Here is a 21,057-nt window from a genome sequence, read left to right as displayed (position 1 = left end):
AACACGTTAGTGAGGCATTTTAACCGGTTCTATATTGGCTCACATAAAATTCTAAATCCTATTCTTTGTCTTACTACCGATTTGTGTTCATAATAATCTCTCTTCATAATTTTATTTTTCATACTTTTTTTATTCATACATTTTTATTACTACCAACGGAGCTCATAACAGTTAGTAATCATAATTTTTTTATCAATACTGTTACTGCCAAGAACCATTTAAAATACATAATTTTTATTTTCAGATCTTTTTTCTTCATAACATTCATTGATCATATTGTTATAATTAATAATGTTGTTGCTAAGAACATACTTCAACTCATAATGTTGTTGTTCAGAATAATTTACTTTATAACAGACATACCTACTCGTATCTTTAAAAAAATCATATATAATTTAATTAAGTAAATAAGCATGAAGAGCATGCAGCATGACAGCAAGCATGCAGCATGCATTGGTATCTCCTCGTCTCCGGCGCTGCGGGATGTGCAGCCCTTCCGCCCTTGCGTAACGAGGCTCAGGCACCCACGCTTGCTTCCGCAGCTTCGGCTTTTTGGATCGCCATCGGCACCTTCGGCGCCTCGACGACCAGCCTCAGCCGCTCCAGCTCACCCGGGCGCCTGAGCCTCGTTACAGCGGGCGAGGGCTGCCCTCCCTCCGCGCCTCCGGCTTTTAAATTACACTCTAGGGGTAGGGCAGACAAGACTACGTGTCACGTTAGTTTTGTGGCACAAAATATTGCCTGTTTTGGACCATTTCAAATTAATTTAATGTTAAAATACGATTTAATACGAATATAGACATCATGATTTTCAATAATATGGATAAATACACTTATGAGTAATAAAGGACAATGTTCGTTCTCCATACATTGTTCGCCTAAGAACCAACAATTTTGACATATTACTACCCGAAAGCGAAATAATACGATTCTGTGTGTAAGAACAATGATTCCTGATGGACACTTGCCATAAAATTAATGATTAAGAATATTAAATCACAGCGATTTTATAATATGTCGTTTATGACAACATGGCGTCTAATGTATTGTGTGAATGTATGAACACCGATTCGCGAAAAATGTTTTGTATTGTCGTCACGCCGAGTCGCAGCCAGATAGTATAAAATAATAGAACAAGTTTTAGAAATACAACTCGGCATTCCACTTTTATAATATGCCCACATATTGCACGTAAATAAACAACATGAATCGTAGGTTGTTTCCACCCTTGTTATCTGACACATGAAATAAACTCCTATTGTATTATAGATATCGAAGCCGAATCGTATATAATAATAGAATGGGTTTTGGAGATCACTCGGGGTTCCACTTTTATAAAATACCTACATATTGCATAAAAATAACACGAATCATGAGTTTTCTTTTCACCATTTACATCTGACACGAGATAACAAACTCCTATCTCCATGACTACCGTCGTAGTCTATGCCAAAGACTACAATATTTTAAGCAAGAAGTTTCAAACCTTAGCGGCTACAGTAACCCCTGGGCCACATACATCATGATAACATTCGGTCGACACCGGAACGAAGTCTTGCGATTATGCAAAAAAGCATCGTATTGTAGTGCGACTATATCACGTTCAACCGGGGTTTTAATTCGACTAAATTCCTGACTAAAGACTGGAAGAAAATACGCCGCATTGTATGAGCACTTCGTGTTCGTTAAAGCGGCTTCAGATCTAGAGCCCACATAGTTTTCTTTCCAATAATATCCACAAGTAGCGCTGCATGATCTTTACAACAAAAACGGCAATAGTTATTAAGGTGCCAAAATTATATGATTACTCTGGCACGGTATTATACACGTTCGAAGATTTGTCATTTTCATTCATTTCATCATCATCATCATCATTTCAGCCACAGGACGTCCACTACTGAACATAGGCCTCCCCCAATGACTTCCACATCGCACGGTTGGTAGCGGCCTGCATCCAGCGCCTTCCCGCTACCTTTATCAGGTCGTCGGTCCACCTTGTGGTGGGTTGACATTGCAGAATATGACTTTTTATAGGTTCATCATAGAATTCGGCGGGGATATCCTCACGGAGGAAGTTCGAAAAAGGGCGGAACAAGATCTTATAATAATGCAAGGCCGAAGCTGTAACGCGCGTGCTCCTACGTGTAATCCGGCGAGTATGCAATAAATAGTAATGTCTGGTAAATAGCGGTAATACGTATCGTTCGTTCGTTCGTTTCAGCCGAAAAGACGTCCACTGCTGGACAAAGGCCTCCCCCAAGGATTTCCACGAAGACCGATCCTGCACCGCTCGCATACAGGCACCTCCCGCGACTTTGACCAGATCGTCGGTCCACCTAGTGGGAGGCCTGCCGTCTTTCGGCTCGTGGTCGCCACTCAAGAACTTTCCTGCCCCAGCGGCCATCAGCTCTACGAGCTATGTGCCCCGCCCCGTCTATGTCTATATGCGCTACGATTACAGGGTATCATTTTGCATAGTCGCAAGACTTCACTCCGCTGCTGTCAAATCAATGTCGCATAATGTTATCGCAATGTGTGTGGCCCTTGGCCAAATCACAGAAGCCTATGCGAAGAAAGAGCACTTGAATGACAATGAAAATCAGGGTTACCATTTTATAAGATCTCCTCACTATTGAGGGTAACAAAGTAACATTAATAATCTAGCCATTAATTACATTTATTACCTATACGAGAAAGTAAAGCAACATGCGGTTTTATTTTAATTTGTAAAATATTTGTAACAGTTTGTTCTAAGTTTAGTTTTACAACAGTATTGCTGTTTCAGCTGTCACTGTGAAGCTTTGGGATAATAAATAAATAGAAAAAATATTAACATAAATATTTATTTAAGTTTTTATGTTCATTATCATAATATGCCAATTTAAGTTACACTGTGTGACAGTCTTTGACACTAAACAAACTCTTCAGCTTAATAATACCTACCTACAGGGCGTTTTTATAGTTACTCTTGCTGATGAAACAAGAAGGGTTGATTCTACTACTGAAATACAACTACTTTTCTTACAGGACCAATATCAAATTCTCAAAAAAATTCACATTCTCGTGATGGTGATAATTTCTATGGAGAGGTTTTTTTTTATATTCGGTCTCTTGGGATAAGTTATTCCATTTGAGCAGTAGAATTAATCCTTTTTATTTGATCACATATAAAAATAACACAAGTGTTTAGGAAAACTTCTTCTTTGGTATGGTATCACTACGGAGTTATAATGGCGGCAACTCTGTATCACTGACTTGTAACTTTCAAACAGTATGAATAATAAGGGCACCACATTGGTTTTCTTTTTGAAAAAAGGCTGTGGCGGTCATCCGCCATATTCCTAACTTGGACCACCGCCTTAGATTTCGGAGCGATCCGCTTCCGCCTATGAGATTGGGCCAACCCCGACTTGACTGAACGTGACCGAATGGTTGGCGCATGCGTGCTGCGGCCATCACAATACGTCTGCGTCGCTCGCACACCCGTGAAGACGTATGCTGCCGTCTCGCTTCAACGCCGGTCACCGATCTCCGCTCACTCATCGCCGTTGATGAGTTTTGAAATATGTCGTCGTGACACTTCTTCCGCGATCGCTTTGCTCTTAAGATTTAAATAATTTTATTGCTATTGTATCCTAATCAATCCCTTGCTATTCCTGTTGTTAAATATAATTTCCAATCCGCTAATAACATTCTTCCTTCCACCGTGTTCTTCCTACCTTCATTTCCTGCCTCGAACTGCCTAACAATAATCTTAACGATTAAGAATCGGAATAGGATTCCGAGTAAAACATATGGTGGGTTGTTGGCAAATAACCCCCATATCTGGTGACCCCGACGACGGAGAAGGAGAATTTCCGAAGCAGTCGAAGTTTGGAAAAAACCTACAAAAGGATAAGGCCGCGGTGTGGTCATAAGCGGTGAGCGATTTTTCGAATTGTAACAATGGGCAATGAGGAAATTTTAAAAGTCAGCGTAAGAGTCCCGCAAGTCGCCAGCACTTCCTCTGCTGCAGTTCCCTACAGCGACATGAAACACCGGATTGCAGAGTTAACCAAGCAAGTGGCTATGCTGACTAGCAGGATTGAGGAGTCGGAGAACCGATCGCGTGCGAGATCTCAAAATAACAACCGGTACAATCGCTCACGCAGCCGCTCTAGACCAAGACAACCACCGCCTGACCATCCACACTGCTTCTACCACTACACCTACGGTACGAAGGCGAAGAAGTGTAAGCAGCCTTGCAGCTTCCCCTCGGAAAACTTCAAGGGCGGTCGGAAGTAGCGGCCCACGACTGCCCCTCTGCAACAGGCCGTCTTTTCGTTACGGATCGCACATCGAAAATGCAGTTCCTCGTGGACACTGGCTCAGACCTGTGTGTTTTCCCGCGATCTGCTATCAAGACGCCCTGTACTAAGACCAAGTATGATCTCGTCGCAGCGAACAATTCTGTCATTCACACTTATGGACCTGCACTGTTGCATCTGAACTTGGGACTCAGGCGAGATTTTACTTGGAACTTCATCATAGCAGACGTTTCAAAGCCAATCATCGGTGTGGACTTCCTGAGCCACTACAATTTGCTCGTGGACTGCAGAAATCAACGTTTGGTCGATGGAATCACAACCCTGTCCGTAGCAGCTGTTACTTCTGGAACCTCAGACGACATCGCTTCTGTCAAAGCCGTCACTGGTGAGACCGAGTTTCACGCACTTCTGCGCGAGTTCCCAGAAATTACCAGGCCAGCAGGCGTTCGTTCTCCACCCAAGCACAACACACTGCACCACATTAGAGTCAGCCCTGGTCCACCGGTATCTTGCAAGCCTCGACGTCTTGATCCAGTTCGCTTCCAAGCGGCGAAGAAGGAGTTTGAGGACATGCTTGCGTGTGGTACGGCTCGACGTTCAGAGAGTCCATGGTCTTCTGCTCTGCACATGGTGAGAAAGAAGGACGATGGATGGAGACCATGCGGCGACTACCGTGCGCTTAATGCCAGGACTATTCCAGATCGGTATCCCATCCGTCACATACATGACTTCTCCTACCAGCTCTCAGGATGTACCATCTTCTCCACCATCGACCTGGTGAAGGCATACAACCAGATTCCGGTAAATCCAACTGATATCCCCAAGACTGCCATCACCACGCCGTTTGGTCTGTATGAATTCCCATACATGACGTTTGGGTTAAGGAACGCTGCGCAGACCTTTCAGCGGTTCGTCGATGAAGTTCTTCTGGGTCTTGACTTCTGTTTCGGGTATCTCGACGATATCCTGGTATTCTCCAGCAGCCCAAAAGTCCACCTGGATCACCTGCGTCAGCTGTTTGAACGTCTGAAAGAGTACGGGTTACTAGTTAACACTTCGAAGTGCAATCTTGGCCAGTCAGAGATTACATTCCTTGGCTATCAAGTCTCTGCAGCTGGAACTAAGCCTCTGGGGACTAAAGTAGAAGCCATACAGAACTTCACACCACCGAAGACCATCAAGGAGCTTCAGCGTTTCCTCGGTATGCTCAACTTCTACCGACGCTTCATACCGAATGCTGCTAAGATCCAAGCACCGCTCACCAGTATTCTTGCTGGCCCTCGGATCAAAGGTTCACAGCCTATTACTTTGACGCCGGAAATGCTGAAGTCGTTTGAAGACTGTAAGACTTCTTTGTCGCAAGCCACACAACTCAATCATCTAGACCCTTCTGCTGAACTTGCCATAGTCACGGACGCTTCGGACGTAGCTATAGGAGCCGTGCTACAGCAACTCAAGGATCAAGTCTGGCAACCCTTGGCTTTCTTCTCTCACAAACTGAGCGCCTCCCAGAAGAAGTACAGCCCGTATGATCGAGAGTTACTTGCAGTATACGAAGCCATCAAGTACTTCAGACATATGGTTGAAGCCAGAACCTTCACTGTGTTTACGGATCACAAGCCACTGACATTCGCATTCTCGCTTAACAGAGACAAGTGTTCGCCTAGACAATTCAGATACCTTGACTTCATCTCACAGTTCACCACCGACATAAGGTTCATTCCTGGACTCGACAACATCGTCGCCGACGCCTTATCACGGATCGAAGAAGTAGCTTGCGTCGTGGACTACGAGTCTCTTGCACGTTCTCAGGAGAGTGATCCAGAGCTGCAAGAGCTTCTCAAGCATGGAACAGCCTTGAGACTCCAAAAAGTTGCCACTGAGGTGAGCAACACGCCTGTCTACTGCGACACGTCTCTGCCATCTCTTCGTCCGTACATTACGCCCGAGTTCCGCAAGCAAGTCTTTGATGTGCTACACGACTTACACCACCCAGGAAGATCAGCTACTGTGCGACTGGTGACACAAAGATTTGTTTGGCCAGGGATTCGCAGGGACTGTAGAGAATGGTCTAGGCAATGCCTAAAATGCCAGAAAAGCAAAGTTGCCCGGCACACTACCTCTCCTCTATCCTGTTTTCTTCCACCTTCCTCGAGGTTCTCTCATATTCACCTCGACATCGTAGGGCCATTACCTTTGTCATGTGATTACAGGTACCTCCTCACTGTCATAGACAGGTTTACTCGGTGGCCTGAAGCGTATCTGCTGAAGGACATCACTGCGGAGACCTGTGCTGCTGCCCTCGTGTCTGGCTGGATTGCCAGATTCGGTTGTCCTGAGCGGGTAACCACAGACCGTGGTCGCCAATTTGAGAGCCACCTGTTCCAGGCCCTCACTTCTTTGGTTGGTGCGCGCCATCTACGCACCACAGCCTACCACCCAGCGGCCAACGGTATCGTTGAGCGACTCCACCGCCAGCTCAAGGCAGCGATCATGTGCCACGCTCCAGCTTCACAGTGGACTGAAGCACTACCACTGGTTCTTCTAGGCATGCGTAGTGCCTGGAAGGAAGACCTCCAGTCTTCCCCTGCCGAACTGGTGTACGGCGAAGCACTTCGCCTACCCGGTCAGTTTCTGTGCCCCAAGGACGACTACCTCACAGCTGACGTCACCCAGTACGCGACTCGTCTTCGCGCGTGCATGGCGAAGCTTGCTCCTCGTCCTACCACCTGGCACTCCACTTCGGCCTTCTACGTTCCACGCGATCTCCACACCTCTTCCCACGTCTTCGTTCGTCAAGATCGCGTGAGAGGCGCCCTGGAGCCACCGTACGCTGGACCCTACAAGGTTCTCAGCCGACAACCTAAATACTTCACCTTGGACGTCAACGCCAAGAATGTCAATGTCTCCATTGACCGGCTCAAGGCAGCGTATGAGTCCAAAGAAGTTCAGAGGACGGCTCAACCTGCCGAAGAAGACGTCATGCGGACTTCCCGTGGTCGAAGAGTCCGGCTGCCTGATTTTTATCGACCGTAGTCACGGTCTGCGGAGGGGAGTACTGTGGCGGTCATCCGCCATATTCCTAACTTGGACCACCGCCTTAGATTTCGGAGCGATCCGCTTCCGCCTATGAGATTGGGCCAACCCCGACTTGACTGAACGTGACCGAATGGTTGGCGCATGCGTGCTGCGTAGGGGTCGCAAACCGGGATACCGAATTTCGAAAATACCGGAATACCGGGCCAAATTTAGGTCTAATTAATACCGGTATTCATTTCACAAAAACCGGGATATTCGGTATTTTCGGTTTTAGTAAAATAAATAAAAAACAAATACAAATAGAAACATTTACGCGCCATTTTATTTAAAATACGCGCGGCCGAGTTAATTAAAGTATTTGAACTAGTTAACCCAAGTTATTTTAATAAAGGATTATGATTATGCCAAATCCATTCCAGTCCAGAAGCTTGAAGACATCTTCCAGGGCGGTGGTAAACAGTTTTGATAGATAGGTTTCGAGTCCCGATCCTGGAGGCGGACCCACATCGTGGTGTTTTAACACTTCGATATATCGATAGTCAATTTGGCACCTTTGGAGAGACTGTAGCACTGCCCAGGTCTCGACCGAATCGAAGGCTTTCTCATAATCCACAAACGCCAGGCAAAGTACTCCTCGGTCTTCTGTATAATCTGCCTTAGCGTATGTATGTGGTCTATGGTACTAAAGCCTTTTCGAAAACCGGCTTGTTCGGGAGGCTGGAAGTCGTCGAGCCTGCGAGCGAGACGATTCGTAATGACTCTTGAAAACAGCTTGTAGACATAGCTCAGAAGTGAGATGGGCCTATAATTCTTCAACAAGGTTTTGTCGCCTTTTTTGAAGAAGAGTATCACCACACTTCTGTGCCATGTCGTAGGCGTTTTTCCTTCGAGGATGACGGAATTGAACAGCTTCTTAAGAGCCCTTAGCACCGGCGTTCCGCCTGCCTTCAAAAGTTCAGCCGTAATTCCATCATCACCCGGTGCCTTGTTGTTCTTCAGCTGTTTGAGAGCCATTCTAATCTCGTACAGACTGACGTCCGGGATATCTTCGGTATAGTGTTGGGTCAATCTAGCTCTTTGGTCTTCGGCTAGATTTGTGACAGGTGTGCGTACACTACACTCGTGTATAATTGTCCGTAGAACTTCTCAACCTCTTCCAATATCTCCGGCTCCGACGAAATGGCTCTGCCATCCTCTGTCTTCAGCTTGGTCAGTTGATCAACAGACAGATCTCTTGCGAACACTTTAGAGCCCTTGTTTTACTCAATCGCCTATTTAATACGGTCTGTATTAAATTGGCGTAGGTCGCGAGTCAAAGACTTGGAGATCTGTCTGTTAAAACGCCGATACTGAGCAGCATCTTCAGAGGACAGCAGAACCAAGTTCCGTCTCTCTTCCATGAGTTTATTGGTGAGGTCAGAGATCTTTTTGGTTCCTTTTGAACGGCGGGTTTTAGAGAACTTAGACCCAGTCGTTTGGGAAATTTCCACGAACCTGTCATTGTATTCGTCCACATTTCCGCAGTCTCCTAGGCATTCGAAACGATTTTGCAATTCGAGCTGAAAGCTTTCGGGGTTTTTGACTTGGATAGGATAGGTGCTGGGCGGAGCGTAGACTTCATCAGTCGACATCTTTTGAGCTTGGGTCTGATATTCAATGTGCCTCACCATTCGGTGATCGCTTCCTGTTTTGACCGAGTTGATCACAGAGACATCGTTGAATTAGTAAATTATTGCAAAGAACTAACTGATTGATTACCAACATATCAAACAACAAACCTTGTGTCAATGAGTATTTTGTTTTATTTAGAGCTGATTTTTCAATCGTTGGATAACTCTTAACTGAAGAGTAATTTTGGCATATTGATAGTTTCAGTATGGGAAATAATATCAAAATGACAAATTTATTCGTCAGTTAAAAGTTATTTGATGATTGAAAAATCAGCCCTTAGAAGATAAATTCATTTAGGTTAGGTACCTACTTACTATTCCTCCGCAAAATAACTTTATTATTTGCTAACTTTAGCTTAATCCCGGAAATATCGAAAATACCGGATTACCGGTATTGATTTAGAGCCAATACCGAAAATACCGGTTTTGCTGAAATGATTCGGTATTGCGACCCCTGCTGCGGCCATCACAATACGTCTGCGTCGCTCGCACACCCGTGAAGACGTATGCTGCCGTCTCGCTTCAACGCCGGTCACCGATCTCCGCTCACTCATCGCCGTTGATGAGTTTTGAAATATGTCGTCGTGACACTTCTTCCGCGATCGCTTTGCTCTTAAGATTTAAATAATTTTATTGCTATTGTATCCTAATCAATCCCTTGCTATTCCTGTTGTTAAATATAATTTCCAATCCGCTAATAACATTCTTCCTTCCACCGTGTTCTTCCTACCTTCATTTCCTGCCTCGAACTGCCTAACAATAATCTTAACGATTAAGAATCGGAATAGGATTCCGAGTAAAACATATGGTGGGTTGTTGGCAAATAACCCCCATAAGGCTTTCACTTTTAGTACTAACCCTTTAGCACTATTTCATTGAAATAAAAATACAATAAACGCACAGAAGACTGAAATTGAGTCAACTGACGTGACATTTATAATTTGTTGACATTATGACAGTTTGACAAGACTAGGGATTGAAAAAGTTTTAATTGAAAAAGTAAAATGACAATTTATTAAAACGATTCACAAGGATATAATCGATTAAAAATATTTATAAAATGTTCTGATACTTGCCTGTAGCGATTATCCAATCCTGGTTTCTACTGAAAAACTACCTCGTGGCAATTTTAATAAAATAATAAAATCTTTATCTTCTCTTTCACAATCTATAAAAGTTCATTTGGTCTATTATTATACATGCGCTATGAATGAGGGTTTTCGCGATTGAAAAATCCGCGAGATGGCAATACGTAGACGTGAGGTCCAAATGCTGCATGATTGGTTATTTTTGACATGACATTGACAGATATGTCAAAATCCACCAATCATGCAGCATTTGGACCTCGCGTATACGTATTGCCATCTCGCGGATTTTTCAATCGCGAAAACCCTCATTGGCATAGATTATAAGAGACTGGCAACTATACTAGGTTGATATATGTTTCTCTCACTTCAACTGGCATTGGATTCAACATCGGATTCTGACACTTTTACAGTTATGATACCATGAATATCAGTTTATGGTCCTAATTATTTTCATTTTATTTACGACCTTCGACCAGTTGGACACTTTAGATAGCTTCTTGTAATAGTGTCAATATCTTTTTAGCTTTTAACGCAAATCTAGTCTTCTAATCGATTTATTTTATTTTCAAAATCGATATTTTATTGTCTATGATGGCCGCAGGAACATCACTATACATGGACTCCCAGCAATAAAGTACGGTAATGCCTCGTACAGATTTTATCGGCAAAAATAATGGAACTTGATAGGTTTTAGACCATGCCACGCACCAAAACGTCCGGAAGTTGTAATAGTATTATAGAATAAACGTTAAAAGACTTATTTATTTAATTTTTCAATGCTTAAGTGTCCATTAGAATGAAAGGGTGCTTAATGTATTAAAAAAAATAGAAAATAATTATGATGGGTTAATGTTTTTGGGCGGTTTTTTAGGCGGTTTCTGACAATGTCCTTTATGAAAACAAATATTAGGATATATCACATTTATGAATGTTATAGTCTTAGATTAATAAAACCTAGATAGATAGTCAGTGCACGAAAGGTGAGGCAGTTTTTAGGGAGCCGGCACGGCTTACCCGTAAACGTCACATGAACTGTCAAAGTGAAAAATTGGTAAACACGTCCGACGAATTTTAATTATTAAAACGGTTTATGCTGTGAAAGGGTGTCTAAAATACATCAGAAAAACAAAAGAAAGTGACCAGTGTTACATTTCATAAGTAAGTACTACGATTCGACGCGTATTTTGCTTGAATTTGGCTTTCAAAAATTAAATACGGGAATGATACCAGTAACAAGAAAATTTATTTCCCAATTGTTCGCCGTACAAATACACTTCCTTTTTTATGAAATCGAGACTTTTAAGTCGATTTATCTTATTGTTATTAGGTAGGTACTTTGAATTCAATAAATAAGTAAGTACATGATGCGTTTTGTTTTTGTTAATTATAAAATTATTAAAAACGTATTAAAAATTTCCCTACTTTCGGGAAAATCGCCTTCACTGTCTACACTCCCCAACAAAATTGACACTAATGACATAAGGTTTTTGCCTCACTCTTGACGAAGCGTTTGTATGAAGACTATCCATCTAAACTCTGATTTTTAATTCGACGGAATTTTGACATTTCAGAAGTGTTGTCAACATTGAAACATTCCCACTAAGAATGGAGAGCATTTTCATAAATTAAAAAATAATCCTTTCTTGAATTTAAGGTTTCACTTGAAAAACTAAGGCTTAAAAATGTACCGATCATTTCAAAATGGTTATTTGAATTTTTATTATCATACTTTTGAAGTTACAAAAAAAATTGGGAAATTATTTTTCTATTACTGGACTCCCTGGCCAATAATCCATGGGTTACAAACCTTTTTTATGAAAATCCTTTTGTTAATAAAATCTTAGCTTCATAAAATAATCAATTTAACAAGATGCCAATTTTATAATCCAAGTTGATTACGATGACGATAATGATGATTGATGATCAATACATATTTTCGTTTATGATAATATGTTGTTTTACCGTGTTAAAAACACGTTTTTTTCTATTTAATCTTTAAAATGTACATAATAATTAGGGTACATTAAATTCACAAAACAAACAATAGTTCATTCTTGTAAGTTGTACTTGATGAAATTTCATTTCATATTATTTATTAATAATTCAAAGCAAAAAAGGCTTATTACATCTGAATTGTCAAAAAATGACAGCTGTCAGAATTCCGTCGAATTAAAAATCGGACTATAGGTTTTATTAATCTAAGGTTATAGTTATTTATTCAAATGATTATGAGTTTCGATCATTAGTATAGAAAAATATATGAAAACAAATATTAGTAAAAACTAAGTGTATGATTAGTGATATTATGAATATCAATGATTATGTTTTTAAATATGTACCTAGGTTTTAATTTTTTTATGAAGAATGATCATTATGGTATCAAATTGTATGAGAAATATTTTCGGACCTCCAATGATAGGAATTGAAAAGTTATGTAAGAAAATGCGCTACCATTTTAACCTCTTTAAGTATGCCGCATATTTTGCAACGTCGTCACACAGCTGTTGTTTGCCTCTAGTGTTATTTCAGAAATAGCGTGTTACTGTATAATATTGCAATTAAAACTGTTCATTTACACTTTGAAAGTAATAAACAACATATTGAAGAAATCCGTCGGGCATATCCTGGCTCCGTGTATTTTTAATTAAAAATGATGTAAAAAGTTACATTCCTGTGTCGTGCTATACCTTGTTTTGTAGACTTTGAGACAAGTTTTGTGGTGGTGAAAACAGTGTCAAGAAATACGAACTGGATCTAAAGGTACAAGCATATTCACTTCAAAATAGCATATTTATCCAACGAACGTTAGTACCTACACGCATCGAGCTCGCTCCGGTGCTAACGCCGGCCGGCACACGCTGAGTCATCCGCTTGAGTGGTCGGGCGGCCCATTGACGCGAGCGTAAAACGGACACATTCACACGGTAACTGACCGGACATCATACTAACTTGGAAATTTGTGACTGCCAAAAAAAAAATGCCTTTGAAACGCACACCTACCAAATCACCTGGAAAAAAACAACACTCATCATCGACTACAAAAGCTGACGCCCCACAGATGCCCCAGTCTAAGGGGACTGCCGACCCCAAGGATAACCCCCAATCAAAAGCTTCAACACTGCAGCAGATCAGAACCTCCGAGACCTCCGATAGGGACACTGACGCGTCTTTACCAACATACGGTAAGCGAAAGTCTGACGGCCCTGATCACAGTGACTTGCGCTCATTTATGGCCGAGATGAGGATGCACTTTTCAAACTTTACAACCAATCAGGATAGAAGGCTTTTAGACCTACAGGAATCTATTACGAATATTAAGACTCAAAATGCAGAAATACTGAAATCAATCGAATTTATGTCCCAAAAATACGATGACCTATCGCACAAACTCTGTCTGCTGGAAGAAGAAAAGAAGGAGAATCAGAAGCAAATAGCCGCCCTGGAAGAAAAGTTGGATTATCTAGATAAAAAATCTCGTTCGACACACGTTGAGATCAGAAATATACCCAGGTCACCCAGTGAAACCAAGGAGACTCTAACCTCAATCTTCGAGAGGGTGGGAAAAATCCTAAACACGCCCGTAGATAGCAGAGATATAAAAGATATTTATAGAATTAACTCCAAATCAGAAGACAACAAGCCTATAGTCATAGAGTTAACTACCGTTGCTCTCAAGCATAAACTAATTGCCTCAGCCAAGAAATTTAATAAGGTTGAAGGTGCGGAGAAACTTAACACCCAGCACCTACAAATATATGGCCCTCCAAAACATGTTTATGTTGCTGATTCTCTGTCCCCAAAACTGAAACGACTGTTTTATCTGACACGTGAATTCGCTAAGGCAAATGACTTTAAATTCTGTTGGACATCTAGTGGAAGCATTTTTCTTCGCAAGAAGGAAGGGTCATCTCATATTCGCGTATCTACGGAAGCAGACCTGGAGAAACTCAAAGAAAAAATATGACTAGAGCATTCACTCATATCACTTACTTTTTCTAGCATACTATTATTTTCATTACTTCTACTAATTATTATACAAATTACTGCAACTTGCTGTACACAAATACTACACACTCATATAACACTACTGTCATACACAACAACACACATACATACCGGCTTAAATGGAAAGAACCCTCTATACCACTCTAATACTGTATCTCGTACTATGTATCGTATCGTACAACATTATCAAATGAATGTAACTGTACTATCAATTGGACTCTCGCCATTCCTGTCTTAGGTAATATTTGTCACTTTCTGTAAAAAAAATTATAAATTAATTATACACTATTTATTTTATTTGTATTGTATTCTTTTTTTTTTTTTTTTTCTTTTTTTTTTCTATTTGCAATGAATAATAATTGTACCTTCGCTGATGATATTGACAATTTCAATGTCTCTAAATCGTTCAACTGTTCACCAGAACAATGTGAAACATTGCTAAGAAACATTAGCAAGTCACTTAAAATTTTTCATGTAAATATTAGAAGCATAGGCAACACCCCCAACTTCAACAATCTTCTTGTCTTATTGGACAGAGTCAAAGTTCAACTAGACATAATAGTTTTGTCCGAGTGCTGGCTAAGTAAGTGTCCTTTCATCCCAAATATACCGGACTTCGAATATTTTAAATCAGATTTTTCCAATCAAAATGATGGTGTAGTGGTCTATATTCGACGCAACTTAAATTGTACTGTGGAGTCTCCGGTTATGGTGGATGCCAATTGTCTTTTGCTTAAAATCCACAACGAACTTGCACTACTAGCAATATATCGCTCCCCGTCGCAACGTAAAATTGATAACTTTGTGAACGCACTAGACAGTACGTTAAGCTCACTTAAATCATTTAAAACTATCATCATAACCGGTGATATTAATATCGACATTTCGCATGGCAGCACGGACCTGAACTCTGATACATACCTCACCACAGTTGCGTCCCACGCAATGCTACCAGGTCACCTCTTGCCAACACGTGGTAATAGTTGTTTGGATCACGCTATCATCAAATCCAATAAACCGGCTGTTACACTTATCCTTGACTCATTTATAACTGACCACGCTCCAATGCTCATGGCTTGTAATATTGAATCAGTAACCTCAAGGACCCAAAGAGTTGCTACGCGTACTGACATCCCTGCATGTGTAACAGACCTCGAAACAACTGATTTCTCACCAGTCCTAGCCACCAACACTGCAACTGAAGCAGCTACTCTTTTGGTTGGTATTTTATCCGAAGTGGTCAGAAATAACACTCGTACACATAGGACTTCAAGTAGAAACCTTATCATCAAACCCTGGATTACGCCGGGACTGTTACGTTGTATACGAAATCGAGATAGACTTCACCATCAATCTAAGAGGGACCCCTATAACGACAACCTGAAAATCACCTACAGACGATATAGAAACTTTTGCAACAATTTACTTAAAAAAATTAAACGAGAGTTTGAAAGTGCAGAATTCAAGAAATACAGCAAAAATCCCAAAGCCACTTGGAATCTAATTAAATCAATCGCCAATTTGAAACAGACATCGTCAACTGCCACTAAACTGTTATCCGTAAACGAAAGTCCATCTCGCTCGGTAGATTTTGTAAACTCCTTTTTCGCTAATGTGGGAAAAAACCTGGCGTCCAGAATCGTGGCCACCAGACGTTGCCCTACTGTACCTGAACCGTCTTCACTAGCCTCACCCTCTGACTCCATGGCTGTTTTCACAACGGATAATAACGAAATTGAGTGTTTGATTCTTGGACTTAACCTAGATTGTGCTACGGGGTGGGACGGGATCCCTTCTAAACTCATCAGGGCCGCTAGACACATCCTGGTGCCTGTTATATGCCATGTTTTTAATCTTTGCCTCTTGACCGGTACTTTTCCTTCAGTTTTTAAAAAAGCACTTGTACATCCGATACACAAAAGTGGAGATGCGTCATGTGTTAATAATTACAGACCCATATCTGTGCTTACTATTTTGTCTAAACTTTTAGAGAAAATCATCAACAAAAGACTCGTTGCTTTTCTAACTTCACATAATATCCTAGCAGATAATCAATTTGGTTTCAGGTCCGGCAAAAGTACTGAAGACGCAGTACTGGCGTTAGTTGACGATGTGGCATCAAATTTAAATAAAAAATTAAAGACTATTGCTATCTTCCTTGACCTGTCAAAAGCTTTTGACACTGTTTCGGTCCCGATTTTGATTCAAAAGCTGGAGAGGATAGGTGTTAGAGGTTTGGCTCTTGACATCTTCGTGAGTTATCTAAGTGAACGCTCTCAGGTAGTAAAAATTGATAACTTTACCAGTCAAGATGTATGTATCACTTATGGTGTTCCTCAGGGTAGTGTTCTTGGCCCTACTCTGTTTTTAATTTACATTAACGACCTTTGTATGATGTCACTGGATCACTCCAGAATCATTACGTATGCTGACGATACTGCGATTTTGGTTCAGGGATCTAATTGGTCAGAAACGCGTACTCGTGCGGAATCTGCTTTGAAGACAGTCATGGAATGGTTATCAGTAAATTTGCTTACCCTCAATACTGACAAAACCAAATTTATAACCTTTGCTCCTAGACTTGCTTCCCAACCTGATTCTTTGTTTGATATAACTGCACACAAGTGTGGAATATCTGCTGTAAATGCGAGCTGCAACTGTGTAAGTATCTCCAGAACTAATAGCATTAAATACCTAGGCGTAATGATAGATAGTACGTTGTCCTGGAACTGTCAGATCACATCACTAGTTGCAAGGGTTCGAAAGCTGATTTTTGTTTTTAGAAACTTACGAACCTCAGCCAACTTCACCACCCTCAGGACTGTTTACTATGCTCTTGCCCACTCAGTACTGACCTACTGTATCACAGCATGGGGTAACGCTTGTAAGACCTCTTTCCTACGTCTGGAAAGGGCACAAAGAGCTGTCTTAAAAGTCATGACTCACAACCCCATTCGTTTTCCAACCGACGAACTATATGCTTTGTGTAGGTTACCAAGAGTAAGACACTCTTTTATCATGCAAACTGTACTCCGCAAACACGCTGGTCTGGTATTCGAACCTAACCGGGAAGAAAAGACCCGAAGACATGACAAAGTGTGCAGATTGGAGTCCTGCGTACTTGGAGTGGCGAGTCGACAATATCGGTTCCTGAGTCCTAAATTATATAATAAAATTAATAGACTTCTCAACATCTACAAACTTACCTTGCGTGAATGTAAAATTGTGATTGATAAATGGCTTCATACGCTCACTTATCAGGAGATTGAAAATTTCTTAAACGGGTAACTTGGGTTCCTTCTATTCTATATTATTAAAGCCAACACACTCTTACAACACACAAATACACACACCACACACATACACACACCACACACATACACACATCACACACATACATACAGCACGCCTAAAGTAGTATGTTTATGGAATATTTTTTACGGAAGTGGGCGTTAGTAGTCGCACCACAGTTCTCTGAAACTATTGCGGCTATTATCGTACACGCTTTTTCATGTACAAATTTTCTTGTTTCCAATAAATAAATTTTGAATTTTGAATTTTGAATTTTGAATATCCGTTTTAAAAAAAATAGTTAGCTGGCTAGTGCTAATGTAAAATATGTAATTAGAAATAGTAGCTAAGTCAAATCACGAGTGTCATTAGAGGTCAAAGTTAGAGACGCTAAATCGGGCATTTGTCTTTCCAATCACGCATGAGGTTTATTGTAGAGCCATTATCGAATTCCTAGAGGTTGTATGAACATTCACTTCTTCCTGATCTTGTTTATCTGGTATCGGGAAACTGTAAAGGAAAATGAGACCGCCTTGGTTCCAGTTCAAGGGGCGTCACGTCCGAGGCTGGTGTTGTTTATTCACGAGGTGCAAGCGTGAATAATCCGTAACAAGTGCAGTAGGTAAAGTGCCCGGAACATAAGGTTCAGGAGGTCTTTTTTTAATAAGACGAGTCATCTTCTTTTTGACTACGGCGCTTTAATAACAATATTTCAGCTGGCCTGGTGGTTTGTGAATCTGACAAATCAGGTAATGGTTGCATGTTCGTATCACACTGAATGTAAATATAAATGTGAGCAAGAGCATTTATAATAATAACATAGCCTTATGGATGGTTTATTTAGGACACACGTTATCTAGTCACCATACTACAGATTCTGCTCAATTTGGGGCTAAGTGGAAAACCTAGGTATTTATTTAATAAAAAAATTGTCTTAAACATAAGTTTACCTACAAAATACCCGAGCGTCTTCAAAGAGCCGCACTCCCTTATTATATTTCGTAATCTCATTTACCTATTGTAGTTCAATATTTTAGTCAAACATCCGCTCACGTCGGAGGAAGTTGGTTCCCACCTGTATAAGGACATAGCTGGCCAATGTCAATAAACAAACGCCAAGTCTAGCGATATGGTAATCAGGATAAGTGCTTCGTCAAACACTAAATTATGTTTTTCGATGCTTCGTGCATATCCAGTTATGATCGATATACAACACATGTGTGTGATTGATGCACTCATTGCAGTTGGACTAACTCCTAAGATGTTTATACAATTATAGTTACCTATGTGCAACCCAGACTTATCATATTTCACAGTTCGTATCGTTCATACCACCGTTCATATTTCTTAATTACTCTGGTAGGAGCTGTCCTACGAAAAACAACGTTTGTTGTTTCAATTTCTGCAGCCTTGGTACCTTTTTGTCACGACTAATGACAATAAATAATATTTACCTGGAAGCTTCGTCCTTGGCCTTTCCACCTGTCTGATCGTATTTGATCTCGGCTTTGACCCGTGCTTGCGGTTAACGACAAGCCACAATTGGGTTAAACCGAGGATTTTAGATTAAAGTTTCAGCTAACACTTTATCACGTTCATTATATTTAATATCTGTGAGCCGTAACTTCTGAGATAAAATTTGAGCACTAAACTGTTACGGGTGATTGGTTAATCCTTGAACGATCACAACATAACCATTAGAATGTCTTATTATAGCATACAGTCAAGATTTGTCACGCGTAATCGATACGCTCTTTACGTTTATTAATTTAGTTACGTGTGAATACGAGTTAACCTGTCTGGCCAGCGTGGAGAGTGTGACCGAAACCTTCCTTTTGCCTCTGGTAAATTAGAAAGGGTCATTCTCCTGCCATGGAGACTAAATAACCTGATGTTTTTCCAGTCAGACCAGGCCTGGGCTAAACAGATTTCGAATAGAAAAGGGAAAAGCAAGAGAGAAAATATAACCACGTAGGTATGTAGTATGAAAACCTAAGGGTATTTTCTTTTATTTCAGGCTATGGCGTTTACACCGTCTTCATCGAAGCGTCTACTGACGTTCATCCAGGAAGCCATGCCCACGCGCCTTAAGGAGGTGCACTTCATCAACCAGCCGATGGTCTTCAACGTCGTCTGGAACATGTTCAAGCCTTTCATCAGGGAAAAGCTGCGGAATAGAGTAAGTAGCCTCAATTTTCTATCACCGTTGTTTGCCCTTAATTATGATGATCCATAATTTTACATTTCAATTGGTATGCTCTACGATTGTGTTATCATGCTGAGTATTATAGTGGCTATAAAACGTTTGAACGTCAAATTACTTGGCTCCAATTTGCGACCCTATTAAGTAAGAAAAAAAAATGCTAGGTTTAAACGAAGACTTAAAGAAACTCTCTTGCATAAAGTAGCGTTTAGCAGCGTATCATTTTCAGCCATAGGACATCCACTGCTGAACATAGGCCTCCCCCAATGATTTCCACAATGGCCGGTTGGTGGCGGCCGTTACATGTTAGCAGCGTATCCCAGGAACAAGAGCGAAGTAGAACACGTTATAGGGAGAAAAAAAGGCGAAGCGTAGCGACATCAGAATTTAAACTGTCGCGATATTTAGAGGGATGGACAGTAATATCGAAATCGATTGTAACGAGCATCGTTCAATTCCAGATCTTCTTCCACGGCTCGAAGATGGCGTCTCTCCACAAGCATGTCCCAGCCTCCCACCTGCCCAGCAACTACGGTGGGGAACTCCCAGCAGTGGACTACTCCTCCGCGGAATGGTACCCCGTACTGCGCGACGTAGAGCCCTTCATCAAGACCTATGACAGCTACGGATTCGCCAAGAAGACGTAACGCTCACAACTAGTAGACTGGACCTCACACTGCAGATGACATGTTGACATCAGCCATGACGTGGCAGCATATCAGGTTATACATTTTTGTTGAAAAACCTATGACAACTAATATAAAATACCACAGTGTGTGACTTGATGTGCCGTCGTCTGTACTATTTGAAGGCTTTATGAAAAGTTGTTATCGAATGGGTTTTTAGACAAGTGTTCACTAAATCAACTTGTGTGATACCGTTTACGCCCATTACCTAAAGAGTGAGGTTCATAAAATTTAATATTCTGATACAAATATTGCAAGTGTTTGTAAAGGAATAGATTATTTAGGTAAATATTTATATTTAGTGTAATCTGAGCACCAGTAGTATAACAATGATTACTAAAATCTAAAAGTTCGATATTCCAAATATCCGTTAAGAGTAGAGCAATATTTAGAGAGTATTTCTTTAAGATGCTAAAATGCAAATATTTTTATATTGTTTATGAACTGTGTGAATAGGTCTGAATAATACAACATAAGATAGCTGTGTTATCATTGTATAAGTTGTTGTAGCGTATTTTGTAAGTTTAGAGTAAACAGTTGTTTGAGTAGTATAAGGGATGTGATTTTGAGCGGAACTCATGACATGTTTGTAGAAGAATATTTAGAATCAATAGAGGACATGTTTTTTTTACATTTTTATTGTACCAGGAGACGTATTTACCTATAAAGCATCAAAATTCATATTATAATAAATCACATACGACCTTTTGTACGATTTAAAATATCAAAAAATACTGTATGACAAACATAGCTGGGCATTAACTCGTT

At 40.9% G+C, this 21,057-nt stretch overlaps 1 protein-coding gene across 3 annotated transcripts in view; it reads left to right on the top strand.

Annotated features, from left to right (window-relative positions):
* Positions 1–20,827, top strand: part of LOC135087675 (clavesin-1) — a 48,660-nt gene extending 27,833 nt beyond the window's left edge. For all 3 annotated transcript variants that reach the window (XM_063982423.1, XM_063982421.1, XM_063982422.1), the window contains exons 5-6: positions 19,418–19,579; positions 20,065–20,827. In XM_063982423.1, the coding sequence (XP_063838493.1) occupies positions 19,418–19,579; positions 20,065–20,250 (348 nt within the window). In that variant the 3' untranslated portion in view covers positions 20,251–20,827. The remainder of the gene's footprint in view (positions 1–19,417; positions 19,580–20,064) is intronic.
* Positions 20,828–21,057: the final 230 nt, after the last annotated feature.

This window comes from Ostrinia nubilalis, chromosome 3 (assembly GCF_963855985.1).
Source record: "Ostrinia nubilalis chromosome 3, ilOstNubi1.1, whole genome shotgun sequence".
NCBI lineage: Eukaryota > Metazoa > Arthropoda > Insecta > Lepidoptera > Crambidae > Ostrinia > Ostrinia nubilalis.
Note: the sequence above shows the minus strand (reverse complement) of the source record. Positions and strands in the feature narration are given on the sequence as shown.